Here is a 21,164-nt window from a genome sequence, read left to right as displayed (position 1 = left end):
TGCAATCGCTTGCAGAGATCATCGCCCTCCCCAGGTTGTTGCGTCGATCTCGGCTCCAATCCAAGACGGGCCAAACCATGGCGGAGAAGACGCAAAAAAGGTGGGTCTGCAATTGGAGAAAAGCCTGTTCTCTGCTCTCAGCAGCGCGGGGAACCTGTTCCTGGTCTCCAGCGGTGGGGACTGAGGTAGTGTCTTCTCCCGGGCCCTCAGCCTAGATGCCGCCTAACGCCCAGACCCAGCGTCCGCTGAGGGCGGAGGCGGCAGGCCGGGTAGGGAGGCCGGGGGAAGGAGGCGGTGTCGGAGCCGGCAGGGATTTTCCCGTCGCACCGCCCCTCGCCGTTCCTTCCCCGCAGCGCTCCTTCGCGGGACGGGAGTCCGGCCTTGTCTGCGAGTGGGGGCCGGCGTCGTCCGCCTCCCGCGCCCCGGGGGGACCCGCGCCGCCTCGGCCCTCAGCCTGGAGCTGCCTCCTCCGCCTCTGCCTGCGCCCAGGTGGGGCCCGCCTTCCTCCCGGCGGTGGGCGGTGTCTGTGTGTCGCTTGTCAAAAAGGGGGAGGCTCCTGGACTCAGTTTGCGGCCCGCCCGGCGTGGACAGGCCCTTTTGTCACCGCGTGAGGACAGGAACCGTGGCTGCTTCTCCGGCAGCCTTCACTGCTAGGATCTGAGGGTGGAAAGGGACGGCTTGGACGAGAGACGAGCTTAAGTTAAACTGTTTCCAAAAGCAGCAGTGTTGGCACCCTCTGCTCTTTTTGAAAAGAAAACCGACTGACCTTGTGTCTGGTGCCATACATTAAAATTTAGGTTTGTCTTCTATTTAGGCCAGTAACTGTAGTCTTTCTTCATAAGCTACAGAGGAATAGTCCGTGAGTGTCATGTACCGCATATATGGTAGTGTGTGTGCAGCGGGGAGGTTAACGCTGACTCGTTATTTTAGTAGTTGGGTAGGCGGCCAAGCCTTCCCCTCCCAGCTGCCTGCTGCTTCCGACGCCCCACCACTCCGAGGTGCAGTTGAGTCTCCACGGAAATGTTTGGACCACGTTTTAGTTAGTCTAATGGTGAATTTAATCATTTCCTGCCTTAACAGAGACATATTCTGATTGACACAGACTTTACCTGGGGCCTCTTCCTTAGGCATAAGACTGAAGACAGAGGAGCATTAGTGAATCGCTGTTATTCTTCTTAGAGGTCCAGGACAAGTAAATTTTAGATAATGTTCTTTCCATATTCATAGTGAGAGGGCAGGCAAGGGAATAGAAAATTGGAACGGGGAAATAAGGTCTAAAACAAGAGGCATTATTTATAAAGTCTAATTTATTTGACTAGGGCTTAATACGATTGTATGTTTTAACATACAAACCCACTATAAATGCAAAACAGAGAAATGGCATTTGCAAATGGTGATACCTTCAAGGCTATCATAGGGAACCTGTCCAAAATGACAGGATGTTTCCAAGAAACATTCAACTAACAGAAAAGAGATGATTGTTATTAGGATAATGGTGCCCCAGGAATAAACTTTGCTTCCAGAAATTTCTAGTTTCTGAGCTTAGATTTCCTCATTTATAAAAGGGCAGGGTTGGACCATTTTCTGTTTTCTGTTCCATGTTACTGAAGTTTTCTTCGACGGGATAGAAAGGCTATATTTTTGGTGTTTTCATCAGAGTCAAGCAACACATCGTAGCACAGTTGGATAGTTTTAGGGCTTCTTCATTAGTGTCTTGTAGAAAGTCAGTGCATGTCAAAATGAAGGAAACAGTTGTAACTGTGTCTAATCTCACAAACATTTCTTGAAGATAGATGCAGGGATTATTAGTTTTTGTTTGATATGTACTCTTTTTACCTAGAGCTTTAAAAATACTTTGTGGTAGGAAGGTTTGTTCACTGAAACTTGTAGGAGAAAATTTTCTCTATGTCTTCCTTTTGAATTTTTCCTTCCTTATCAGTTGGGAAATTGGTGTGAATTAAAAGTATATGTATATATATTTTATGTTACTTTGCACTAATATTGGGGAGTATTTGGGAGGATTCTGGAATATGAATGGTGGAGACAGTAGGAAAGAGGTGGTACCCTGCTGCCTCTCAAAGCTGTATTTCTGGCCTAGAATTCTCCTGACCTCCAGATCTGAGTTTTCAATTGCTTACTGGGACTTTCTCCTGAATTTTCCATGGGCACCTCAAACTGAACTCATCAAAAATTTAAGTTTATTTTTTCATTTCCTTACTTTTTTGTGTACTGATGTTTTTCAGTTCTTAGCAGATATGACAAATGCCTAATTATGTTTTTCCAAATGCTCATCACATAATCTTTCTTTTCCTTTTTTTGTTTTTTCTTGGAGATTTTCCCCTTGAAGCCCTCTGTCATTTTTGCTGTCTAAGACTGTTGCACAACCACTGTCCTGATGTTTCTCTCTGTCCTTGCACACTGGTGCCTCTGTTTCTAGAGTCTTTCTTGTCTGTTTACTTTTATTTAGCTAAGGACATCCTTCAACAGCTTCCTAATAAAGAGTGCATAGGAGATAATTTTTTTTTAAACCCTTGCAAGTCTGAAAATGTCTGCTTTCCTTCCATAGTTTGCTAGTTTGGCTGGACAAGTAGCTTTAGTGTGAACATAGTTTTTGCTCTGAATTCTGTAGGGATTGTCTTCTGGTCTTCTAGCCTCCAATATTTCTGTTGAGGAATCTGATGCCATTCTGATTATTTCTTCCTCTTTGTATGTGACTTTCTTTGAAAACTTTAAAGATCTTTTCCATAATGTTCAAAAACTTTAAGATGATGTTACATGGCATGAGTCTCCATTCACTGAACTCTTTCAGAGTTGAGGTAATGTCCTGCAATCCCGGGAAATTTTCTTGTGTTATTCTTTGATGGTTTTCTCCACAAATATTTCCCTGTTCTTTTGAGATTTATTTTATTTGGATGCTATACCTCACATATTGGTCCTCTAATTTTCTTGCCTTTTCTTTCCTATTTCCTTTTTTTTTTTTTTTTGCATTTTGTACTACTTCTGGGAGAGGTTTCTTTTTTTAACTTCAATTCTTCTAGTGAATTTTAAATTTCGGCCATTAAAGAGCTTCTGATGTCTGATAGTTTCTCTGAAAAGAATCATCTTCTACTCCCCTTGCTGCCTTAGATTCTCAATGAGGGCCAGGGAGGCACACAGGGGAAGGGAGCTCGTGGTACCACCGTCATCGTGCCTGTCACCCTCTCCTCTCTCTGGGCCTGCTGTCCTGAGCGCAGCACCTCAGGAAGGGGCTGGTCATCACCTGGCTGTGCACCCTGGAATAGGCAAGGGGTGACAGATGCCCACCTGCTTGGATTTTACCTCCGCTGCCTCGTATCTGCTCCCCTCCTGGGTACCTAGTGCCTGCCAGCTGAGCCTCAGTCACTTTTCCTTCTGTGTATAGTGTTCCAGAAGCTTGATGACATTTTTTATCTACTGTTACCTCCTTTCCATTGATCTCTGCTCTCTTTGAATAATACCTCTTTTATTCCTTTACTCTTTCAGTGGAGTTTTGGAAAGGAAGATAAGTTGTCCATGTAGAGCAGGGGTTAGCAAACTTTTCTGTAAGAAAGGTAGTTTTACCTTGTTGTTATTGTTAGCATGTACATAGCATTCCAGGTAAGCTATTGACTGTATCTTATTTCATTATCTGTCCTCTTTTATGGCTATCAAGGTTAGTAACAAGGTTTCACTATTATAAATAACATTTCAGTGACCAATTTCTGCATATATTTTCCTCCCGATGAATTCTTGACCATAGAAATCCAGCAATAGATTTCCTAAGTCAAACGTTGTGAGTATTTTTATGATTCCTGAGGCATAGTGGTACAGTTTTTTGAAAGTGGGGTCCTGACAGTGCCATGAGAAGCGCCCAAGTGTCTGTCTCAGTAAATTGCAGCTGCAATTCATCGAACAGTTATCCTAAGTGGAAAAACAAAAACACTTCACCACCCTGAACAAACTAATAGGAGATAAGAAATGGACCAGAACTATAACCATTTTGAACATTCCAAGTATTCACATTTATTTTATAACACAACCTTTCATTGACTTGTGTCGTGTTTCTGCTGATACAGTATAAAGCATCCTGTGGATATATGCACAGAGCAGTATGAACAATGGTCTAGAAATACTATAACCGGTGCTATTGTGGATATGGCATAATAGGGTTATATTTGTAATGGTAGGCAAGTTATTTGTAGATTGAAAGTAATAAGAAGTAACACTGATGAATAATATTTTTATCCTTGGTTAAAGAAGATGGTTGCTAAAGCAATGGAAAAAATGATTTAAAAACAGAGAAACTGGTCTTAAAGGGAAAGTAAGGAGTCTAAAATTCATAAATGATACTTAAGAGTTACATGAAAGCATTATTAAAGTAAATAAAATTAAAGGTGGAATGTACTTGTAGGGATCATGATTTGAGGGGGACTTTTTGTTATTGAAGTATCTTTGATAGACAGTCTTACATTGGTTTCAAATATACAACACAGTGGTTTCAACAGTTACCCATATTATTATTATTAAAGCATCGTTAAGATGCAATCTTATGGTGGTTTCAACTGTATGTCACACTGGTACAACAGTCTCTGTGATCAACTTACATTGTGATTGTGAATTATTGTGCCCTTTTATTCCCCTTCCCTCTCCTCCCCATCTTGCCCCCTCACCTCTTCCTTGGTAACCACAAGTCACTTCTCAGTGTCTATGAGTACTGCTGTTTTGTTCCTTGTGTTTTGCTTTGTTTTTATATTCCACAAAAAGTGAAATCATATGCTATTTGTCTTTCTCCGCCTGAACAGTTCCTCATATTATTAAATCCTCACCCCCACTAGTGTGGTTACTATCTGTCAACATAGGAAGAGGTTACAGAATCATTGGCTATATTCTCCATGCTGTACTGCTATCCCCATCGCCAACTTATATTATGATTGAGAATTTCTATGCCTTGACAGGGACTTTTTAAGGAAAGGGGAATAAAGTTTCATCCTGATTATAGAAATGTGTCCAGGATCTCTTTGGCCCCTGGTCTTAAGAAAACTGTATCAATTATTCAATTATTTTTCATTTCTTTATTGAATAGGGGATACATTTGTGTAATTTAAAATGCAAATGATTAAAAAATGGTATCTAATGAAAAATATCTTCCATCTACCCTTGTGTCCCTGCTATCCAGCTCGTCTCTCTGAAGGCAATAAATATTAGTAGTTCCTTAGCTGTTCCCTCAGAGATAGTTTGGAAATAGCCAAGCAAACGCAGATATTCAGCAGTTACACACTCTTACCCCGATACTGGTTGCATTGGTTGTAAGTGAAGCTCAAAAGTTGTTAGAGAAGTTAAATGTGCTAAAAACTTAAATACTTTATTAGAATGGCAAGCCTGTTCTGTTTAAGTTCATGTTGCGTGTAATGAACATTTGCAATCATCAAGGAGGACAAACTTTAAAAACCTGAATCTGTTTCATAATAACACATTTGGAAAAGTAAAACCTTGCAATTACAATTTTTTTAAATCAGAGAAGTGTCAACAAACATGAAAACCAAATAGAAAGTACTGTTAAAATTTTTATGCAGTCTACTACAAGTTAAAAATAAGCAAACATTTTCATACATGAATACTTACAGAACTAAAAAGAATAATATTGGTATATATGAATCATTGCGCTCTAGCTTTGCTTGGTTGTAAAACATATTCATTGAAATGAGAGGAAAAGTTCTTGAAAGTTTATAATCAAGTCAGTAATATTTTTTTTTTTTGAGAGGGCATCTCTCATTTATTGTTAACAACAATAAAATTCAGTATAGGGGGGTCAATGCTCAATGTACAATCATTAATCCATCTCAAGCCTAATTCTCGTCAGTCTCCAATCTTCTGAAGCATAACGAACAAGTTCTTACATGGTGAACGAATTCTTACATAGTGAATAATTTCTTACATGGTGAACAGTACAAGGGCATTCATCACAGAAACTTTCGGTTTTGATCACGCATTATGACCTATAAACAGTCAGGTCAAATATGAATATTCATTTGATTTTTGTACTTGATTTATATGTTGATCCCACATTTCTCCCTCTATTATTATTATTATTTTTATTTTTAATAAAATGCTGAAGTGGTAGGTAGATGCAAGATAAAGGTAGAAAACATAGTTTAGTGCTGTAAGAGGGCAAATGTAGATGATCAGGTGTGTGCCTATGGACTAAGTATTAATCCAGGCTAGACAAGGGCAGCAAGACATCCACGGATGCAGAAGATTTCTCTCAAAGCAGGGGGGGTGAGGTTCTGAGCCTCACCTCTGTTGATCCCCATATTCTCACCTGATGGCCCCCATGCGACTGTGCTTGTCTTAGGTTGTTCCTCCCTTGAGGAATCTTACCCGTCTCTGGCTAACAAGTCAGTAATATTTTGATCAACAAATTCTCAACAGTTTCACATACCAAGTTTTTTTTTTATATTTTAAATGTTTACTTTAACACAATACAAAAACATTTATAATAGTGCTATTCTGACTACAGAATTTTATATATATGGATGAAGATACATATACTTCCTTTTTGTAATATATAATTTTAAGTCAGGAAACAAGTTTATCTTTAAATAGTGTATCAGTTACATTTTAAAATAATATGTTCATTATTTTTTCTTTAACCTCTAGTGACCTTTTAAAAAAATAACATCTAAATTTAAAACAATAGATCCAATTGTTCCTTTGAAAAAGTAAACACATGAAATTTTTACATATATATGTATAATATCCTATCTGTCTATCTATCTATCTATCCATCTATCTATCTATCTATCTATGTATCTATCTATCTACTAATGGTGTAATCCAGGTGTTCTGGTTTGATAAAGGAAGACAAACTCAAGGTAATATAAGCATTTTGTTTTAATCCCACCAGGGTGTCTCTGACTCATGCACACCCTTATATGGAGATAAGGCTCTTGGAGAATGTGCAACCTGGGCACCCATCCATGACAGGCCCTGCTATGAGAAAGCAAGAGCTGAGGGTGTGGACAAGCCTATGATGTGGAATCAAACTACTCAGGTTGAAACTGCAGTCCTGTCATTTCTTGTATGGACTCTGAGCCTATCCTCCTCCACAGCTGGATGGAAGTAGTAATATAGTAATATAACCTTCACAGGGCTGTGGGGAAGATTAACTGAGATAATATCTAGAATAGTGCTTAGCCCAGGGTTTAGCATGAAGGTTGCTCAAGTGTTTTCTTCCTTGGACTCTCTCCCTGACTGAACATGAAGACTGCAGTTGGATGATCACATACCAAGTTTTAATAATTTACTTGAAATGCAAAATTCGTGACTTAGAAGATAATTTGATAGGTTTTGTTGATCTTACGGAGCTAGAAGAAAGCATAGATGTCTGGTCTCATCATTCCTATTAAATATCGCATTGAAAGTCCTAGCCAGGGCACTAAGGTAGGAAAAAGAAGTATGCATACAAATTGTGAAAGAAGAAAAAATTGTCCCTATTCACAGATAACAAAATCATATATGTGGAAAATCCCAGAAAATCTACAAAAAAGCTACTTGAACTATGTAGGTTTAGCAGGATTGCAGGATACAAAGTCAATATACAAAATTATTGTATTTCTATGTATTTACAATGAACAACTAGAAATCAGAATTTTGAAAAATCCAAATAGAATTATGAAGTCAAAATATCTAGAATGGTATTGTTACATCATAGAAGCTGAGAACAGATTTAACACCATGAATAAATCAATAATACTAAAAACAATTCTTTGCTTAATGAGAACAAGTTACCTAATGATTATCAATTGAATAGGAAAGTCATTTGATGCAGTTCTCTATGTCAGCTCATGGCTGAGCTAGGGCAGCATTTACCTAGATTTGGCTGTCAAACCAAAGATCACTCAATATAAAAAAATCAATAAATTATGTGGATATTATTAATTTTTTGAATAGTTTGCACTATAATTTATACTACTTGATAAGCAGCTTTATAATATGTGTAGTCAGGATAAATAGGAATATTTGTAAATTTTAAATTGCTGCAGTGATTTCTGTATTATTACCTTGCTGGTTGTTAAGTATTTTGAATGTAATTCTTTTTCCTCCTTTTTTACAAAAACAGTGACATATATACTATCCATATTTTGGCTTCGATTTTTTTAGTTAACAGTAATACTTGAGGATCATTCCAAATCTTTTCATGAAGGATTTTCATTCTTTTTTATGACTGTGCATTAGTCCCTGGTGTACCATAATTTGTTAACCAGTTCCATGCTAATGGGTATCTAGATTGTTTCCAGTCTTTCTGCTGCTTAGAAACAATGCTGGCATTAAAAGAATCCAAAGCCGCTTTTCTTCTCGTGCATTTTAATAAGGCATCAGGAATGATTTTAGCCCCCTGGATAATGTGCCACCTAAGAACTTCATAAGAGCACTCTCATAATATATTAAACCTTACCCTCTTACAATTTACTTTTCATTTTTCCATCAAGTTTTTTAACCTTTTCCTCACTGCAGTTGTCAGGATAGTGTCTATAATAATATTTTAAAATCTTACCCATAGTGAATGTTACCTTTTTTCTTCCTACAGTGTGAAGATTGCTCCTGGAGCCGTTGTGTGTGTAGAAAGTGAAATCAGGGGTGATGTAACTATAGGTAAGAAGAGAGTTTATTAGTTTTATTTCTCAAGAATTGATGTGATTTAATTCATTTCAGTGATTTACAGTTAATTAGGTATTATCTTCTATGTTTGTCTATTTCACAGATGTTCTAATTTCATTGACAAAACAGTATATTTCTCCCATAAATGTTTAATATTTCTAAAAAATTTAGTGTGATAGAGTCTATATTTCTGTCACATGCAAAATAGGAGGACCTACCTCACAGGTTTTTGAAGGATTAAATAAGAGTATTTGTGAAAGTCATTGCACAATACCTGATACATAGTAATAAAAAATAATAAACATTAGCTAATTGAACTGTTAAATCTTATCAGTGTAGCCTTGTTAGAGGTGAGGCCTAACATTTAAATTGAATAAACAGTTCAACACATGGCAGCATGCTTATATGAACATTATTGTTTCCCCCAACTCACATTTTAGCCACTAGTTCTTTTACATACAGTTCCCTTGGATGTGCCCTTATAGCTTTATTAATATAAGCCCAGTTATTAACATAGCAGCTGCATGTTACCCCAGTAGAGCCTTCAGTGAATTAAGTACACTTTCAGAAAGAAAATATACCTTGCCTCTTATACTAACAGATTCTTAAGTAGAAAAAAAATGGAAATTTTGGTTAAGTCCAAGCCTCCAGCCAAATTAGGTATCCTGTCTTATAAAACCAGTGAAGATTATGCCAGTGTTAGGGAACATCATTAGGAATTTGCCAGCTTGGATTTCTTTAATTATTAAGTGGACAGGATTTCAGCATTTAGAAGGTGACGCTATTCCTTTTCAGTGCAATGTTGACTCTTTGCTAACTCTCAAACCGCTTGCAGACCTTTTAGGAGGAGAACTATGGTGGTCATATGATTTTTCAAAGTGCTCTTCTGCATTATTTTTTTCTGATATTTTTATGGTTTTTATCATGAGTCCAGAAATAACATCTAATATTTGTTCACAGTGTATTCTATAATTAGAAGAAAAATAAGACCTAAATAATGTAGCTAATTATATAAACTTTCCCTTTAATTTCTACTGCATGCCCATTTTAAACAATAAGTATACAATACTATATATGAATAGTATAGATACCTCTACAGGCATAATTGCACACACAGGTTCACATACGTGTGTGTGTGTGTGTGTGTGTGTGTGTGTGTGTGTATTTCAGATTTGAACTAACTCCTGTTACTTGCAGGAGCTTTTCCAGAATAGCAATAAAGGCTTTATGCCATGAAAGGGAAGGTTGGCCAGTGCGTAGGACTGAGCAATGGGGGGGCCAGGAGGGTTCAGGGCTCACTTGCCTGTTGCTCTGTCATGTACTACTTTGTGCTCCTCCTCTTTCTTTGTCCCTGTTACCCACCTACCCTCTCTAAATGTTGAAATTATGTGAGGAAATACAGTGTTTAAATCTACTATCCATGTAGTTTTTGACCACTAGCTGATAGTGCACGTCTCTGATGGCTAAAATGTAAAATGACAGTTCAATGCAGGTTTTCAGTGATGGATTATAGCAAAGAACTAATATTTTTTCAAAACTAGTGATTTGAAGTTTATCACAGAATAGATCTAAGTTAATATTTGTTATGTTTGTTTTGGGCCCAGTTTTTAAAAGCAAAATTTGCTCAAAATACTTTACAGAAACATGTCAATTTTTAAAATTAAGGAAATGATTCAGAAGTGATATAGTTGCCCAGTGTTCTGTCTTCTACAATTCTTGTCACTTTTATTATGCATGGTTCTTATCTTTAATTGTGTATATGTAAGTATGGAAATTTCCCAGGATTAGTATTTAGATAGTCATTTCTATCATTGTTACATTTGGTATAAAATATCTCTAATCTTTTGGCTGTGATTAATTCACTTTCCTGATATAATACATCAGATTTAAAAGTTCCTGGGAGATGTAATTATAAAGTTACAGCTGAGAGTGGAGATAAGTTATCTGATTAAAACTCACTCTTCCCACCATGTCTTGTTTTTCAATTTATGACATTTATTGTTTTTGTTTTTGCTAAATTTGCCAGAATAATTAATTTAAGTCTTTTTCCACTATGCTATGGCTATGGAGATTTGAGCACTTAGTAAGTTCTGTTTTTTCGGGGGACTAGCAGTAAACTTAAGTGTGGCTTAATTAATAGATTTTTCAGGATGTTATATGTAACTTTCCATCTGCTATTTGGTTGTGCTCTTACCAAATTATTCCATTCTGAAATATTTCGGTAAGAAAGTTAATTTTTTCTTTGCTATGTTTCAGTGTAGTAGAATTTTAAACCCAGTCATCTGTTTTCCTAGAAAATCAGGTATTTGATTTATCAAAGAAACTAGTCCAAAGCTTTAAAGTATGGTCCTTAACAAGAAAACCATATGACTTGAGAGGCTCTGCTGGAGCCTAAAACCCCTTTCATTAGGTGCTGCTGGGGAACAGACTTTGGGAAAAATAAGAGCTCTCTTGCTAATTATAATGTGGGTAAACAAGGTTTCATAGTATCAAGTCTGTTTTAAGGAGACGACCTTGATTCTTGGGCCATGCCCATTTATTTCCTGTAAATTTTATTTTGAAAGCTGAAAACCATTGCAGCAAGCACAGTTCTTCAGAAATTTCCCAGGATTGGTATTTAGATAGTCTTTTTATAGGTTGAAAAGCAGTCTCCCAGGGTTAAGACAGGACTTGGTTGGGACATCATAATGTGAACACAGAACTGAGCACAATGGAAAAGGAAGCACCTTGCCCCACTTTTTCTTTCTTTCTCTCCATTAGAGCTTTTAATGTATATCAGAAGTTTCCCTTTTATTGTGTAAATCTTGTTCAGTAAGACTGAACAGTGGCTTTGACTTGAGAAATTCATGGACTATAAACCAGTTCTTACAGGTACTTCAGTTTACAGGTCAAAGAAATTGTCTTAATTTTCAAGAACTTGTGGCTTTTGAGCTATTTCTTGACACATAAAAATGTACACAAAGATTGCTTTCTGTGGCAAAGATCGACAGGAAAAACACACTTTACCAAATGAGGGGAATGGAAATTTGATGCAAGGAATGCGTTTCTGGCCATGTTGCATCAAGCCCAGCCAACCATTTAGAAAAACAATTCATCAGCCAGTAAGGCAGCTCCAACTCCAGACACATTTCTCCAAACAAGGAGATATGCCAAATAGGGTTTCAGCACATTTGGTAAGAAAAATACATAAACTACCCTGCCAGAAGGAACTCCACGAAAGTTCACAACAACCTTTTTAAAAAAACTTTCCATGGTAAAATTTATTTTTAAAGCATTTTAACCTCAAGACCTTAAACTTGGTTTGAATTCAGACCTAGTCTAGGTAAAAGTGCTTCTCGCGTGCAGAAAAGCGTAGCCTGTTGCCCACATTTCGGTGAGCTTCGCTGCCCGGGTCTTGGGACAGTGTTCCGGTTGCCTGGCTCTCTGGTGCTGACCGCCAGCACAAAGCCCTCGGGGACGTAGCTGCCCGGTATGGGACACTCATTCGTCAGACCATTCCTTTAAGAAGCTCACCAAGCCAAAATCATATTGGTACCAAATACTGAACCTCTCTAGTCTCTGCCCAAAAAATGTCCATCAGGAGCTTTAGGGGAACTATTCAGTTTATTATCGCTCATGACTTTTGCTGTTACATCACAACTCAAAAGTTGATAGTTTCATCTCTGACACTTTCAAGTCCCCAAACGCTAGAACTTGTAGTTTGGCAGTGCTGCCACCAGGTGGAGGTAGAGTCTTAAACACACGCTGCTGCGGTTTTATATCCCAGGGCTAGGCCATGATATTTATAATGAGTTTTCCAGTTATTTAATAACTTATTAATAATGATAAAAAAATAAAACACCTAGTTAAAGTAGCTCAGGCATTACTTTTAAGTATTGTGTAAGAAGACATGGGACTTGGGATTAATTTACTTTTTTAAAATTTGTGTTTGTTTTTTGATAATAAACATGTATTATCATTTTTGAATGGGAAAAATGAAAACATGAATTGTTTTCAAAGAACACTTTAGAGGAACTTTTAAAGAAACACAGGCCCACACTGGTACCTTTGTCCATTCTCAGGTAGCTTCTTGCAAGTCTGCTTATTGTCAAAAGCTACAGCTCAAGGACCAGTAGAATAGCTAGTGCCTCTGGCTGCTTATCTACAGCGGCAAAGGATCTGCTTTCTATCACAGCCAACATGAGCACTTCCTCCTAGGATTTTCAATGCTAGTATGGAAAATACCTTTATTAGGTCTTTTTTTTACTGTCTTAGAATAAAGTGCAGAATTTTCCTCCCTGGTTTAAAGGAGTTAATACCCTGATGCCTGAGTAGAGGAGTACAGCAGACCTTTCATTGCTTCCCAAACCAGAAGGAGTGATTCTGTTTACTGTGAGAAAGTTATTTGTTAGCTGTTAGTGTCAGGTAATGATGACCCTTCCGTTTTTAAGAACTATAAGCCAGACCCCAGGATCTCCCTTTCAAACATGATTTTATATACTCCACACTTCAGCCCAGTGAGGTAGGCTGTTACAGATTTCATCTTTTTATGGATGAGAAACAGCCTGTAGTGAGAAATCCAGGGTCTAGACTTCCTAGACAGGGGGTAGGGTGCTGGCCTGGCTTTAATTACAAAGAACCTAAAATACACTGATTGTGTTCCTTTATCATACAACATTTTGAGCTAAACTGTAAATCTGGTATTGTACAAACTACAGATTTAAATTGGTTCCCAAAGCCAGAAGAACTGTAAGAAATTTCGCATTTCAAAGGAAACCCGTGTTCATTTTAGCATTGTTGTAGCATCTCGCCCCCCAAAATTGGTGACATCTAAATGCCCATTATTTAGGTCTTGTTTAAACTGTATTATTAATATATGAAATACTATTCAGCTATTAAAAAGAATAGCTAGGTAGATGTACTTACACGGAAAAATCACCATGACTTATTAGGTGAAAAAGCAAATTGCAGAATAATAAATACTGTCCTGTGGTTTTACAAAAAAAGTGTGTGCTTGTAATCCATATTTTTTCCTTTTCAAATTGAATATATGTTTTAACTTTCTAATTAAATACATATACAGTGATATTTACAGAGCTCAAGTATACAGTAGTACTTAAGTCTGGAGTAATATACCCTAAACTTTTAAGAATAGTTACCTCTAGGGAATGGGATTAGCATGAGGGGAGGATCTTCCACTTTTTGCTTTGTTTGAATTTTTATGATGAGCATGTATTCCTTTTATAAATTGTGTGTGTTTTTAACAAAGAAAAAAAGGCAGTCACGGTCAACTTGAGAAGCTTCTGAGGAATCTGAGAGATCCCATCTTCTGTGTTAAAGTCTCTTATCCTGAACAGGAGATTTTGCCAGAGAAATTTTACTTCAGCAGCTGAAGATCTGGGGAGCCCGAGTCAACCGAAATAGCCAAGGCGCTCTGCTGTTATTTCTTACAGCTCTGCAGCTCTGCGTCCTCGGCTGTGCATCTCGCCTTGGGGCCCACACTCTTTATCAGCCCCCACGCAGTTCTTGATTGTTAGGGGGCAGAAAAGCTGTCCTGAGGTTCCTTCTAATTCTCTGGGCTCCAGGAATACCTCCTCATTTATTTTAATACATTTGTGAGTGTGTTAAACGTTCTCAGTTTTCAAGATATAAAAGCTCAAAAGCAATAGCATGGATTCCCTCTTGTCTCCTTATAACCCACAGTGCTGCGTCTTGCCTGTCACAAACAGATCACATTATTAAATAAATCAAAAACTTACACAATTGAATACTGAATTTCGTGGACAGTGTCTTCTTTCTGAATCCCTTCCCACCAACTGTCGGTGCTTCTACCTGCCCTTTCTGACTTGCAGAGTTGGGGACTTCCTGTCCACTGGTTTATCATTAAAACGAGCCTTGGCGTTGGGCAGGGAGTGATTGGAGAGGCCGAAAGGTTCTGTTTTCTTGTCATTGTTTTCATTGTCACTACAGGGCTAGGCCTTTGGGAGGAGAGTCAGCACTGAGGAGCCAGTGTCTCTGCTTGTGAGGCGGATGCCACGGGCCCCTTCCTGCTCCCGCGGCTTTGCAACTGGAGGCAGAACCTCAGGTCTCCCTGCGTCAGAGCCTTAGGACTCTGGTGCTCATATTTGGCTCCTTTCACTGCCTCCCTTTAACTTTTGCAAATTTTCACTGGTTAAAATCCTTCCCTAGACCAGACAGCAGCAACTCTGCCTCCTTCCAGTGGGTGGGCTTATTGTAGTCATAGCAACGGAGGTAGCAAAGCTGTGGTTGGTTGTCATGTTTTCTGACTCCCATGCCGCTCATATTTCCCCTTAATCCTAAACAAAAAGACTAACCCTGTAGCGCACCAGTGTAAGGCACAGTGATGTGGCTCACTATATTGGGAATGCACAGCGTTGTCGGTACCATCCTGAGGGGAAGGAAGGGAATCAATTTTTATTGCCACCTGTCTGCTGGAATACTGTGACTCAAACATCATCTCATCTAATCCTTACAACAGCCCCGTAAGACCGCTTTATCACCACCCTCACTTCACCGCAGAGATGACAGAGCCTCCAGAACAGAGGGTGAGCCAGGCCTGTCTGGCTCCACTCACCTCGGCTGGAGCCTTGGCACTAACTGCTAATGGCAATGACTGAGGAGAGAACATCTGTCGAGTGCCCAGTGTGGTGCCTGGCACACACTTCAGAAAATGTTCCTCCCAAAGCCTTGCCCCCTCAGTTCCCTCCTCTTAGAAGTGCAGCCTCCACCAGTAATTTCTCTTCACTATACTTTTAACAGGACCCAGGACAGTGATCCACCCAAAAGCTCGAATTATTGCAGAAGCTGGGCCCATAGTGATTGGTGAAGGGAACCTAATAGAAGAACAGGCGCTTATCATAAATGCGTGAGTAAGACTGACAGATCCTCCAAACCAAGTGCTGCAGATAACTGCTTTCCTTAATGTCAGCTATCTAGGAACATTTTACGACTGACGTCTGGAAAGCCCAATACCTGAGAACTAGAGAAACATGAAGGATCTTTTTTAGCACAAGTGCTCAGTAAACGAGGAAACCAAAGACCAGCTGGGTAAACAGATGTGCCCACAGTGCCCAGCTTGCTATTGGCCGGCGAGAAGCTGCGGCATGTGGTCTGATCATCTTCCGTTGCAGATTGCTGCCTCTCCTGTCCTGCACAAGCGTCCCCGAGGACCTCCAGTGTCCACGTGCTGGGCTGATCACCCTCGACAGTTCTGGTTGGATTTCTTGGTTCTGGCTGAGAGATTACTGCTCATTCCTGGTTTCACGAACTTGACTCTGATGTATATTTTCATATGCTCTGTAGGGGTAACACCAAGATTGATACTTGAAAAACTTGGGGTCAGAGAGGCAGTTTCTAACTTTAAAAGATTAAAAAATTTGTGTGTTAGCACATGGTCATGATCTTAGTAAACTAGACTATACTACCTGTGAAATTTTCATAAGCATTTGTAAAGCTTTCTAGATAGATAAAATTTTAGCAGGACATTCAAGTTTATACCCAATATATAGCAACAATGTATGTAATTTGTAAGAAAGACCTTGGGAAAATATTTAACTGATAAAAGAGGTTGATTTGCCTTAATGCTGAGTTAGGATTTAGAGGTTTCTTACTATATTAAGCAGTTTCTTTTTAAAATATATTTTGGCACCTTAAATGTTAGTCAGTTAAAAACAGCTATATTCTGTAGTAACTCAACTGTCAGAGATAAAGCACCATTTTAAAATGACTTCTTCCTCTTAGACCACAGTATGTTCAAATACTTGACCTAACTACCTAACAGCATAAAATAATTATTTCATGTGAATATCTGTCTTTTTTCCACAATCTTGACTGATCACTCAGAATGGAAGTTTTTCAAATTAAGCATGATTTTGATAGCAGTTTAACAAGCCAAAAGTCAGAGCCAGTATCTCTTTTCACCCTGTCCTGGGAAAGGCCCTCTGGACTTTGAGTTTAAAAAATAAATAAAGGCTGACCTTTCGTACACACCTATGTCTTGTTTAACAGTTCAGTTCAGTAGTTCTTTTGCTACTCAGAATCAAGTCTTTTCAGCATAAAGTATAAATATGCACTTGGGTTAAGAAACTACTTAGTTATGTATTTTAAGCTTGATGGAGGTAAAATTGAGAGAGTGAACCCAAATACTAAAACAAAAGAATTGCATATTGCATTGTTGACTTTCTGATGATTTGTCTCTTTTTTTTATAGTCACCCTGATAATATCACCCCTGATACTGAAGATCCAGAACCCAAACCCATGATCATTGGCACCAATAATGTGTTTGAAGTTGGCTGTTGTATCCTTTACAGTAATTAAAGAAAAATCATCGTCAGCTATCTTTTAGTATAGGTATCTTCTCTGTAGAAATTGTCACATTTTATCTAGCAAGTATACCAAATATATGTGCCCAAATCCCACACACATATCTTTAGGTACTGTCTTGCTCCTGTTGCTACAACTTGTTGACAGGTAGCAGTAGCAGAGTGGCAGCTGACACAGAAACTGAGTAATTCTGGCTTCTATCTTGATTTAAGAAACACAGTTCTGTCCTCTTGGTTCCTATATAATTTTAGATTAAAGCATGTTGCAAGGAAATAGGTGGAAATGAAAAGATTTCATTTTTTTCTCCAGAGTGTCACCAAGTCTTTTGCTTGCTCTTGTACTCTGAAAAGATAGTAAAATGCTTTCATGGTATCAATAAAACAGGATTTTGTGGAAGGAAATACTTGGAGCAAAAAACCTGAATGTGTAACTCAAAATATTTAAATTAAGCTACAGGCATAAAATGTACAATTAGGACCAGTAAGCAGCTATTTAAAATTATGTGTTTAAAGATTTTAATGGTATGGAGTAATGCTTGCAAATTTAAGTGAACCAAATAAAGTTAGCTGCAAAGGTTTACACTGTTTGATTCCCAGTTATATAAAGGGAATTGTATATATAAAGATATATCAAACCATTAACAGTGGTATTTTAAGTGATTGAGTGAAAAGTAGTTTTAATCAAAACAGTTGCAAAAATTTGTTACAAAATTGGGCTATACGGTCCTTATTTTTTAAAAAGAAGTCACTTACTTTTTTTTTTAAGATGAAATCTAAAGATTAAAACTTCATTCTCATACTGTCCTAAACAGTTTACATTCCACAATCTCATGCCTCTGTCCTCTGCTCCAATGCAGTATAAGGACATAGTTAGTGAATTTGTAGAGGAAAAAATGAGCATATTTATTATGTTTACTTAACTTCAGCTTACAGATTCCCAAGCCATGAAAATGGGAGATAATAATGTTATTGAATCAAAAGGTAAGCCATAGTCAGAATTTTATTGTGAAAAGTGATTACCTCTTTTCTCTTTGTGGTGTCCTAGAAAAAAATCTAAGTACAAACTATGGCAAAATGGCAAAATGGTGTGCCTGGAAAGAAGTTGTGGTTGGAGGTAGGCTAAAATAGCTGAGACTCATTCTTTGCTTTTAAGGAACCTAATCTAGTAATGTATTTAATATATTAAATTAAAAATTCAGTTGTATGAATTGAATTAAAACCATAAAGCTCAGACAAAAGATTTGAAAAAGATTTCTACTAAACACTAGTTTCAGTGGTACTTTAATTAATGTCGTTGTAGAATTAAAGAAAAAAAATCAGTTTCTTTAGCTGTTTTCATTCTTTAATTTCAGGACTCCTTTATCCTAGCCAGTCAGAAACAAATCTAAGCTGCTTATCATAAGTGGACCTAGGGAGGGGGTCATATAAAGTCACCACCACTATGGGGAAGCAGCTCCAGGAGCTTGTACCACTGAGGCCCAGAAAGAATGTGAATAAGGAGACTTCTGGGAGGTTTATCTCTCTTGGTCCTGATTGGCATGAAAGAAAATGCTTCTTTTTTAAACAAAATTAGACTTTTTGTTAGTCTGCTTTTGGGTTTTATTCTAATTTGGATCACCAACTATTATTATTATCATTGTCATTTTCTATTTATTATACACTACTGTGCCAAATGTGCTCGGCACTGCATTTACATTTACTCTTTCATTTATTCTTTACTGTGAAGTTGGGTGGTCTCTCCACTTTATAGATAAACTTGCTGATGGAATTTACAGTGACTTGTCCAGTCGCCTACAGCAGAGCCCGTTTTGAACCCGTCTAATACTAGTCTGTGCCTGCCTCAGTGCTATACCAACTCTAAACAGCTTTAGTATAATTCTTTTTTTTCTTAAAGTCAATTTTTATTTTTGTGCTTAAATCATCTTAGGAAAATAGTGTTGTGATCATTTGATGTTTCACATCTGATGTTCTTCCTGTATTTTTCGTGCAGCGTATGTGGGCAGAAATGTGATCCTGACAAGCGGCTGCATCGTTGGGGCATGCTGCAACCTGAACACCTATGAAGTCGTCCCTGAGAACACAGTCATCTACGGCACAGACTGTCTTCGTCGAGTACAGTCTGAGCGACCACAGGTACTAGAGCCTCCCTTTTTAAAGAGTTCTTTCCGGGGCTGCTAATTTCTCCAAAATACCACATAATTATCTTAATGGGGCAGCAAGTTCACTTTTTATAAAACAAAGCATAACCAGAGAAACATGCCTAAAACTAGAATTTATTTGCAATAGAATCATTCTGTCTCTGAGTTAATAACAAAAATATGTACAAAGATGACAAATATGTGACAAACTGATTACGGGAAAAGAAAACCTAGAGCGGCTATTCCTGGTCGTAGGCATTTTCACTGAAGATACATCAGTAAACCTTATAAACTGTATTGATTCACTCCTAAAATATCAGTCTTCAAAGGTGAGGAATTACCCTGCCAGACTTAACCTTACGACCCACTAGGCTCCATCTATTAGTTCACTAAACATAGTTGGCTTGAGAATAAACAAAGCTTGTGAAAATGCTTGTTTGTTTGGATATTTTTCTGGCATATGAGAAATGACCTCCTCCTACTAACCAAGAATAACGAGGAGTATGTACTTGGACTTTCCTAAGGACATTTGGGGCTTCCTTTGACAAAGATGTTCTGATGGAAGTTTGACTCTGCTTGCTTGGCACACTCAGTATATTTCTCCAGTTACCCAGCCTCCTTCCCCTCCCCAAAAACAAAATATTTTTCAAAACATTTATCACTTTGCCTCTGATTCTTAGTCATATATTACAAGAAATTAAAACTTCATTTCTCTGTGGGTTCTTTTATTTCTGTAATGTATGGCTTTTATTGCTATTATTATTATAAGGAAGTATTACTTCTATATGCTAAAAAAGAAATAACAAATCCAGTATTCACTATCTTTCTGCATAACAGCAAATTGATTAAACAGGGAGAAATGAAGCTGTAGTTGAGTTAAGGGAGATTGGAATTAAGTACACGAGAATATCTGCAGTTACGTAACGGTGTGCCAAACTGTCTTCCCAACATCACTGACCATAAGGATAATGTAGGGCTCCTTATTAAAAAAGGATTCCCCAGACAATTTGAATCAAAGTGTGTAAGGCAAGGGCCTAAAAAAGTCCATATTTTTCACAAGTTCCCCTGAGTGAGTTTTGCACAGAGGGGAATTTGAACAAAGCTGAACATGCAGAGTGAAGACCAGATGAGCGATGGAGCTGTGCTGCCGAGGGTGTGGGAGGCCATGCATGCCGCCTGTTTGACTTATGTTGTCTCTCCCGCTGGGATTTTAGAGGCCAGGGTGAAACATGCAAAACCAAGGTTGAAAAGTGATTCATATGTATTTTCACATGTAAAATGTTTTGACTTTTTCTGTTACCAAACTTAATGTATGTTCATTGTAAAATTTTTTGTAAAGAAGGGAAGCAAGATAGGTCATTGGAAAGCACCTGTGATCCCAGGACCTGGTGATAATCATTTCTACCTTGTACTCTTAACTTTGCTGGTTGCTAGTCAGATCTCAATTACCTTCTCTTTTTAGCCCCAGACACTACAGCTGGATTTCCTGATGAAAATTTTGCCAAACTACCACCACCTAAAGAAGACCATGAAAGGAAGCTCAACTCCAGTTAAGAACTAAGAACAGTGTATGACATGAAGATAACCTTTTGTGCTTGGCCACTGTCTTTCAAAACAGCCACAGTGTTGACGCACTCTTTAGCAGTTCACAGGATAATACATGTTGACTTTCTTTTGTAGAACTTGAGTTAAAGAGGATTTTCATTGTATTTATCCTCTGTAATTTATATAAAATATATTGGCTTTCCCTATATCCTTATTCCTTTTCTGATAATTTAAGATATAGTTTAGTCTTCCTTTGTTATATAAAATGTTGGCCACAAATTTTAGTTATATAAAAGACTACCCATGATAAGAAAGGGCGTGTTGTTATGTATTTATATTCAAGAATATAGTAATCCAAATAAAAGTGCTGATGGCAGGACTTTTAGTGAACATACATTAATCAGTTTTTATACTTGAATTCACTTTCCCAAAATAGCTCTTCTAATTTTTATTGTGTACTAGCTATATATTAAAGCTGATGTATTTACCATATTTTCCTTTTGT

The 21,164-nt window shown here is 37.9% G+C and overlaps 1 protein-coding gene across 2 annotated transcripts; it reads left to right on the top strand.

Moving 5' to 3' along the window:
* The first annotated feature begins 5 nt into the window (after nt 1-5).
* DCTN6 (dynactin subunit 6) lies at nt 6-21,152 on the top strand. Of its 2 annotated transcripts, none has more exons than XM_073219071.1 (7): nt 6-100; nt 8,585-8,649; nt 15,415-15,520; nt 16,864-16,952; nt 17,920-17,958; nt 18,968-19,110; nt 20,578-21,152. In XM_073219071.1, exons 1-7 carry the CDS (start codon nt 78-80, stop codon nt 20,674-20,676), a joined length of 564 nt encoding a protein of 187 aa, XP_073075172.1. In that variant the 5' UTR covers nt 6-77; the 3' UTR covers nt 20,677-21,152. The 2 variants fall into 2 exon arrangements, with proteins under 2 accessions (XP_073075172.1, XP_073075171.1); XM_073219070.1 differs by having other exon boundaries at nt 7-100; nt 17,911-17,958.
* The last annotated feature ends 12 nt before the right edge of the window (nt 21,153-21,164 follow it).

This window comes from Manis javanica, chromosome 12, assembly GCF_040802235.1.
Source record: "Manis javanica isolate MJ-LG chromosome 12, MJ_LKY, whole genome shotgun sequence".
NCBI classification, from domain to species: domain Eukaryota; kingdom Metazoa; phylum Chordata; class Mammalia; order Pholidota; family Manidae; genus Manis; species Manis javanica.
The sequence above is the reverse complement of the archived record's forward strand: the minus strand, read 5'-3'. Positions and strand labels throughout refer to the sequence as shown.